Below are 8,625 nucleotides of genomic sequence, written 5' to 3' on the forward strand. Positions count from 1 at the left end.
GATCATTACAGAAGGAGGAATCAATTTGGGGAATACTAAACATACCAGTGGCCATTTACTGAGCACTCAGGAGGCGCCAAGTACCGTGCCAAGCGTTTTATACACATTAGTGAATAGGACTCAGAACCACCCTAGGGGATGGGTACTCTCATTGCATCTGCTTAAACAAAGAATGTAAACAGTTTTTCTGAGATTAGCAGGCAGCAGGGCCAGGATTTGAACCCACTTTTGATTCCTAGGTCTGTGCTCTCAAGCCCCATTCAGTTCTGCCTGACTGAACTACTAGCCATCACTTGAGACTCAGCTCAAGGGCAGGTTCCTCTGGTGAGCCCTCCCTGATTCTTCCTGGGTTCCTCCTCTGCGCTACCTATGCATGCTTCTGCTGTCACGTTTCTCACACTCCCTGGACAGTTTGTAGAGCCCTCTGCTTCCCCAGCGGTTGGTCCGAGAACTCCTGAAGGCAGGGGGGGTTCTAGTCATTTTTGTATCCCCAGTGTCTAGCACATGTCGATGTTCTAATGCTAATTGTTCTAGGCAATTCTGTTCCCTTCTCTTCTCTACACATTCATCTAGGGAACAAGTGCTGCTAATAATGGTTTCTCACATATTTCTCTATACTGTTCTTTTCTCTCTATCTCCGCTGCGAGAGCTTAGCACTGACCTCTTTGAGATCATAGAGGAAGGGCATCTAATGTGATGATGCAGTCTAGGAGGCTTCCTCTGGAGGTGTCCCTTAAGCTCGAAAAATGAGCCAGAGCTACTTTGGTAAAGAAAGGTGGGAAGGGCACTCAGGTAGATGAAAAAGCATAATAAATGAAGGCACAGAGGTTTGAAACAGTTTGGTCTGCATGGGGGAATATGAGGGGTTTAGCCTGTGTTACTAAAGTAAATATGCGTGGCTGAGACTCGTGGAACAGAGGTGAGAAGGTAGGGCCAGTGGGGGCATTCCAGAGCTTGAGCTTTGGTGTTATTTTTCTATACAGTTGACCCCTGAACAATGACAGCACTAGGGGCACCCAGCCCCCGAACAGTGGAAAATCCATGTATAACTTTGACATCCCCCAAACTTAACTACTAATAGCCTACTGTTGACCAGAAGCCTTCCTGATAACATAAACAGCTGATTAACACATATTATGTATGTTATATGTATTATGTACTGTATTCCTACAATAAAATAAGCAGGCGAAAAGAAAATATTATTAAGAAAATCATAACAAAGAGAAAATATATTTCTAGTACCATTCTGCATTTATTGAAAAAAGAAATCCATGTGTAAGTGGACCCACACAGTTTCGGACCCCTGTTGTTCAGAGGTCAACTATACCTGATAAAATAGATGTCTGTACAGGGCATAGTGGGGACACAAGGGGAGTGAATACTTGTATCAAGGGGTCAGGCAAGACTTAGATTTCATTATATTTCAGTTCTTTGTATACTGAGAATAGTACCATTTATTTCCCTGTTGCTATGTACCTGGCACAGCACTTAACATGCATTATCTCATCAAACCCTCACAACATCCTTTGAAATAGATGTTATTACCTTTATGCATAAGAGGGAAAGGAGGCTCCAGCAGATTAATAGTGTTCCCAAGGTCACATGGCTAAAAACTAGCCCAGATTTGAAGAGGTCTCAGAGTTCTAGACTATATCCTGCTAAGGAGATCTTCTTGAAGTTAAGGAACATGTCTTTTGTTTTTGTGTGTCCAGACCTAAGTCTTAGAGACGCCTAATAAACATCAGTTGAATAAACGCATGGATGACCTTCCACTTTCTCCACGCGGAAAGCACGTGCTGACGTCACTGGGGAAACTCTCCAGGCCACGAGGGGGCGCAGTCCTCATCTCGGCGCAGCGGGTTCCGCTGCGGACTCTCAGCTTCCTCCGGTCCTTTGACTGGAGCTCAGCCAATCGGCGCGCTCCGAGAGAGCAGGCGCCGGTGGGCGGGGTCCCGGGGCCAGGCCCCGCGGGCAGCTGGGAGAGGCGACGTCGGTGCTCCAGGCGAGCGAGCAAGGGAGAGGGCTCGCTCGCGGGCAGGCGGGCGGGCAGGCAGAGGGCGGGGGCAGGACCGTGGAGTGCGGGCTGCGACGCAGGTGAGCACGCGGTCCCAGCGGGCAGCTCCCTTCCCCGGAGCGGTCGCCGGGGCCTCCCGTTGTCCGGGTGACGGCTCCTGGCAGTGACCTCTGAGTTAGGGAAGGGTGATTGCGAGTGTCCGCTCCGGCCCTGGCTGGGCCTGACAGCTCTCTTCCCAGGGCTCGGAGGCCGTGTCTGGGCGCCCAGCGGAACCTCTGCGGCCAGGGCTTCTCGGCCTCAGGCACGTGGGTGAGAACGGACGCTGCCGAGGCCACGAGCGTGGTGGCACCGGGAGCCCAGAGGAGGGAGAAGGAAGGCTAGATACTTGGGACTCGGACTTCAGTTGCGCCCCCATCCCCGGGCCGGGCTCGAGTGACGGTCAGGGCCAGTCTTTCCACCCTGTCAGGTCTCCTCTGCTCTTGTTAACAGTTCTTAAAATCTCGGATTGCGGCTTCGGGTTTCGTTGGGCTTCCGGGGGCGCCCGCACAAGGGCAGGTTTCCTGGCAACCCCCTTGACCTTTACCGGGACGCTCAGGCTTCCTCTGTGCCGGGCTGGAAGGAAGACGTTCCGGTATTTGCGGGACGCTTTTGCCGCCTTCGTTTTGATACTCTGGGGGTGAATTGTTAGGGAGCATTTAGCTTCTTCCGATCAGCAAAGTAGCCCGCTGTATTCCTGCCGCCTTATGAGGGCGTGGGGGTGGGCGACTGCTGTGGTTTTACACTGGTGCGTTGTTTGAGCTGTCATTCATTCATTTAACAAACTTTTTGGGAGCACTTTATGGCAGGCAGGGCAGGAAGGGTGGGGGGTGGGTAGGACACAGTGGGGGCCGCACAGACGTGGTCCTTGCCCTCTTGGAGCTTAAGTGTTTTGGAGAAATGCAGACAAGTGGGGTAGGGCCGCCAGCACAACGTCTGTCACAGAGAAAGTGGTTCTAAGTGTTGAATAAATGAACTGACGTATTTGGGAATGATTAGAATGTGGGCAGGACAACGGAGAGAAAGACCTTTGCTGCATATGGGAGATGATATGAATTGTGGACTCGTGTTTGGTATGTTTTACAACAAATTGGGGATCTGAATGGAGAATTGCTGTTTAGGGTAAGTGTTCACTTATAGAGAGCTTGCATAAAAGGTAGGAAAGAAAAAGAAGTATTAGGCTTGAGGTTCTTCAGGATTGTTTGTTTTAACAACGTCTAAGTCCTGTCATTTCACAAATCTCTGAGTAATCTTAGAGTTTGCCAAAAGGGATGCTCTTCCAGATAGTGCCATGCCAAGTTGGTGGGAAAAAAATGGCAGGAAGCGCTCCCCAAGTCCAGGATTTGGACAGAAACAGCACACCTATCTGCAGTGTGTTCTTGCCACTAGAAAGAGCACAAGTGTTGACGTTTGGAGAAGCCTGGATTCAGAAGCAGTGGTTCTGTCACTTCTAATGATCTTGGACAAGTTCACATAATGTCCCTGAGCCTTTGTGGCCTTAGACACAAATCTGGGCTAATAATTCCTACCTCATAGAGGCGTTGTGAAGATCAGGTGATGACCAGCGGGTGACTTGTCTGGCATAGGGGCTGGTGCAAAGACAAAGGACCCAGAGGGGAACCTTCTAGCTGCTGCAGTTTTTTCCCTGATAATGGCCCCTTATAGTCTTGGGTCCACAGAGTGCTGGGATTCCTCCAGAGAGAATTGGAACCAAAGAAAGAATCATTTTATCCTTGGTGAGATTTCAATTGTACACTTTAGACTAGAGATAGCCAAGATGGAGAAACACCTACAGAGGTGCAAATGGAATGAATGATCTTTTAGTTGAGACTTTGGGGCAAGTTACTTAACCCTCTGATAATACCATCTACCTCATAGAGTGGACATGAGGATAAAAGGAGATACTGTTTATAAAGTGCTTGGCCCAAGGAATGGTACATAAGTGCTCAATAAATGGTAGGTATTATTATGATAATGTGAGTAATCTTTTTTTTTTTTAAAGACTTTATTTATTAGAGAGAGAGAACAAATGGGGGGAAGAGTAGAGGGAGAGGGACAAGCAGACTCCACACTGAGCGTGGAGCCCGACTCGGGGCTTGATCCCATAACCTTGAGATCATGACCTGAGCTGAAAACAAGGGCCACCCAGGTGCCCCGGGAATAATCTTTGATAACTGTTAATGATAATAGTCATGAGACTAAATGGCCATTAGAGTGAACCGATTTGTGTGTTTCTGTATTTTTTTGGTGTTATCTTACTTCATTTCAGGACGCTCCAGGGCCATTCCACTTTTTTCCCCCCTGCCATGGGCTTGTACAGTGTTGTTTTGTTTTTGTTTTTTTGTTTGTTTTTACAGAAAAATTCAAGACCTATCACGTTCAGAGTATGAATAATGCGTTGGTGATATTTTTAGGAGTTTATTATGCAAATAGGAGGGTATGGGTTTGGTTGAAGACAATGTATTTTGAAAGAGGTTTGGCCGGCAGTTTTGTAAAGTATAGGTATGTCTCATTGTTAGAAAGATCAAGTTCAGAATAGGAAAAAAAATCATTATCTAAAATCCAGAATGGTTGAGTAATGGATTAGGGTTTTGGCCATTTAAATAGACTCCTTATTCTTTTTGTGAGGTAAAGGAACTATTTCTCATTATCTTGGACCAGGAGAGTCACAGTGGGACTATACACAGTGGGAAAAGTGTGGCTGGCTGTGTTCATGGAGAAATTGCATAGAGCAGGGAAGGGCTCTTTTCCATTCCTGAAATGTTGGTAAACTGTGGAGGGAGGGCCTGGGGCCAATCACAGGCTTGAATCTTTGTTAGGTAGGCTCAGAGGTTCCCCTTTCGGGGAACACTGCCAAACATGGTCGCATAATGGTCAGTGAGTATAGTACATAAAATAGAGATCCTTCCCCTTTTCCCTAACAGTCATGTCTTTCAAAATTTTCTAGATTGTTTCAGGGCCCTAACTGTTGCCTAAGCAGGGTACCATCTTGTGGTACTCTGCGTGGGGTGGGTGCTTGGTAAATTCTGCCAGGCTGCCTGGTAAATGGAGAGCCTTGGTGGGTTGTCCTCATTCGGTGGGGAGGGGGATGCTGGTTTCTCCCTAATGCTGCCTTGTGCTCTTCTGCAGATGTCATGTGGCCTGTGCTTTGGACCGTGGTGCGTACCTATGCTCCCTATGTCACATTTCCTGTGGCCTTCGTGGTCGGGGCTGTGGGTTACCACCTGGAATGGTTCATCCGGGGGAAGGATCCCCAGCCTGTGGAGGAGGAGAAGAGCATCTCTGAGCGCCGGGAGGACCGAAAGCTGGATGAACTGCTAGGCAAGGACCACACCCAGGTGGTGAGCCTTAAGGACAAGCTGGAATTTGCCCCTAAAGCTGTCCTGAACAGAAACCGCCCAGAGAAGAATTAACGAAGGACACAGAGCCCCATGGGTCCTTGTGTGGGCCATGACTGGCCCTGCCACCATGTCTACCCTGCTCCAGAACCCACATTGGATTTGCTGTGTCGCTCATTCTGTCCCTTCCTGTACCACCCAGCCCCTCACACACTGGCTGCCCTCACGTTGCCAGGCGGACACTCGAGCCGCCGAGGGGCCAGGGAAGAGGAAGGCCCTTGAGGGTTCTGGCCTGAAGGCTGCATGTGTTGTATGGTGGCCGAAACTGCTCAGGCTTCTGCGCTTCTGGGCGCGCCGCGGGGAGGAGTGTCATGAAATGAATGATGGCTGTCTGTTTCTTTGGGGAGGCACTTTGGCCTCAAGTGGGAGTGGCTGGGGTTGGGGTGCTGCCTTAGGAGGGATGCCTACATGCCTAGTCCCAGTGTACACTGGGAAGAATTCAAAAAGCTACCTGGCTCCCTTCACTAGTTTGCCCTCTTCTTGCACTCATTCTCCCGGAAATCCTGTCCTGTCAGCTCAGGAATGAGACTCCCTGGGGAGGAAGGCCTTTTTCTGTTCTTGGAAGCCCAGGTTGTTTACCTTGGGACAGGTAAATTTGCTTGAAAACAGTCACATTTTTCACCACCCCGCATCACTGTATGGTACAAAACTTGATTAAAGTGGCATCTGAGAATCATATTGATCTCATCCTATCTTCCAGATGGTGTTGGAGTCTCCTTAGGAGTTATGCAAATGAAGGCATTTCAGGGTCGGATAACACAGACCTTTAACCAAGGGCTCATGGGCCCAGGCACTGAGTCCTGGGGGTGCAGGTTCCGAGGAGCCTTTTTATCATGATGAGAAAAGGCTTATAGGACCTTTCAAAGTGTGAATTCAGTGTAGACCGGGGAGCTTAATAGTTGCTATCAAATTTTTCAATTATACACAGGCATACATTTTCCCCTATAAATGTAATATATGTACATTAAAGAACATTTGGTAGAGATTGATAAATGGTCGCCCCCCACTCCCTTGGCTCCAGTACAACTAAAAAGGTAGCATTTATTACCTTTCACTAATTCTTTTTTTTTTTAAAGATCTTATTTAATTATTTGACAGAGAGAGACACAGCGAGAGAGGGAACACAAGCAGGGGGAGTGGGAGAGGGAGAAGCAGGCTTCCCGCTGAGCAGGGAGCCCCATGCGGGGCTCGATCCCAGGACCCTGGGATCATGACCTGAGCCGAAGGCAGACGCTTATCGACTGAGCCACCCAGGCGCCCCTACCTTTCACTAATTCTTGGCATAGTTCTTTAAGTTTTTTTTTTTTTTTAGATTTTTATTTAATTATTTGAGAGAGAGAGCGCAAGCGGGAGAGTGCATAAGAAGGGGGAAGGGGAGAGGGAGAGGGAGAAGCAGACTCCCTGCTGAGCAGGGAACTTGATGCAGGGCTCAATCCCAGGACCCTGGGACCATGAACTGAGCCGAAGGCAGGCGCTTAACCAACTGAACCACCCAGGTGCCCCATTTTTTAATAATCTTATCATTACTGTCTCTTTAATTTTATATTCCTTTTTTTAGTGTTTCATATCATAATCATTTTTCTGTCTTATCACATGGTCTTCATAATCCTAGTTGTTTTTAATAGCTGCATAATTGCCCATCAAGTGGGAATAAAGCATAGTTTGTTTTTAATAATTTCCCAGTTGCTGGACACTTGGGTTGTTTTTTTTTTTCCCCAAATTTTTTTATTGTTATGTTAATCACCATATATTACATCATTAGTTTTTGATGCAGTGTTCCATGATTGATTGTTTGTTCATAACACCCAGTGCTCCATGCAGAACGTGCCCTCTTTAATACCCATCACCAGGCTGACCCATCCCCCCACCCCCCTACCCTCTAGAACCCTCAGTTTGTTTTTCAGAGTCCATCATCTCTCATGGTTCGTCTCCCCCTCTGACATACTCCCCTTTTCGTCCTCTCCTGTTATCTTCTTCTTTTCCTTTTTTCTTAAAATATGTTGCGTTATTTGTTTCAGAAGTACAGATCTGTGATTCAACAGTCTTGCACAATTCACAGCGCTCACCGTAGCACATACCCTCCCCAAAGTCTATCACCCAGCCATCCCATCCCTCCCACCCCCGACCACTCCAGTAACACTCAGTTTGTTTCCTGAGATTAAGAATTCCTCATATCAGTGAGGTCATGTGATACATGTCTTTCTCTGATTGACTTATTTCACTCAGCATAACACCCTCCAGTTCCATCCACGTCGTTGCAAATGGCAAGATCTCATTCCTTTTGATGGCTGCATAATATTCCATTGTGTATATATACCACATCTTCTTTATCCATTCATCTGTCGATGGGCATCTTGGCTCTTTCCACAGTTTGGCTATTGTGGACATTGCTGCTATAAACATTGGGGTACACGTACCCCTTCAGGTCCCTACATTTGTATCTTTGTGGTAAATACCCAGTAGTGCAATTGCTGGATCGAACGGTAGCTCTAATTTCAACTGTTTGAGGAACCTCCATACTGTTTTCCAGAGGGGTTGCACCAGCTTGCATTCCCACCAACAGTGTAGGAGGGTTCCACTTGGGTTGTTTTTGATTGTTCACTAGTGTAAATATTGTAGTGACTGTCCTTTATAACTTCTGCATTTGGGGTGGAGTAAATGGCAGGACCAGCAAATGGCATTTTGGATGAAATGGGATGAGCAGTTTTAAGGGTCTAAATGTCTTTCCTAAATGGCTTCAGGAGTTTATACTAAATGCTGCCGCTTAAGATGTTCCTGGTGCTGTTGGAAGGGCAGTGAGAGCAGGGGGTCAGGAAGAGGCGTGAGAACCTATTGTCTCATGAAGTCCACTGACATTTAACCTAAGTGAGCACAAGGAAGTGAGGAGCGCATGATGAAGGATGCACTGTCTTTAAAAGTGGGGGAGGTTGTCTGTCCTGCTTTCTTATCTCAGGATCTGAGGCCTGATGGTGTTAACAGGTGGGTGAAGGTGGGATGCCTGAACAGGTAGAGATGCTCCTGTGGAGTGGGAGGAGCTGGGAAGATGCGGAAGGTGGTGGCCAGAGAGGAGAGCGGAAGTGGCTAGTGGCTCCTCCTCTGTCCCTGAGGCTAGGGGGTGCGCTGAAATGAGCCGCTGTTGCTTTTTAGGGAATACATCTGATGGGGAGTGGAGGGGAT

At 47.8% G+C, this 8,625-nt stretch overlaps 1 protein-coding gene across 4 annotated transcripts; it reads left to right on the forward strand.

Annotated features, from left to right (window-relative positions):
• Positions 1 to 1,933: 1,933 nt before the first annotated feature.
• On the forward strand, positions 1,934 to 6,124 carry SMIM12 (small integral membrane protein 12). Of its 4 annotated transcripts, none has more exons than XM_073902947.1 (3): positions 1,963 to 2,094; positions 3,929 to 4,006; positions 5,180 to 6,124. In XM_073902947.1, exons 2-3 carry the CDS (start codon positions 3,982 to 3,984, stop codon positions 5,461 to 5,463), a joined length of 309 nt encoding a protein of 102 aa, XP_073759048.1. In that variant the 5' UTR covers positions 1,963 to 2,094; positions 3,929 to 3,981; the 3' UTR covers positions 5,464 to 6,124. The 4 variants fall into 4 exon arrangements, with proteins under 4 accessions (XP_025712844.1, XP_073759048.1, XP_073759050.1 ...); XM_073902948.1 differs by lacking the exon at positions 1,963 to 2,094 and adding an exon at positions 2,958 to 3,172; XM_025857059.2 differs by lacking the exon at positions 3,929 to 4,006 and having other exon boundaries at positions 1,934 to 2,094.
• The last annotated feature ends 2,501 nt before the right edge of the window (positions 6,125 to 8,625 follow it).

Source organism: Callorhinus ursinus, unplaced genomic scaffold (assembly GCF_003265705.2).
Source record: "Callorhinus ursinus isolate GAN/ISIS: 27379988/994484 unplaced genomic scaffold, GSC_fseal_2.0 scaffold18, whole genome shotgun sequence".
Classification (NCBI taxonomy): domain Eukaryota; kingdom Metazoa; phylum Chordata; class Mammalia; order Carnivora; family Otariidae; genus Callorhinus; species Callorhinus ursinus.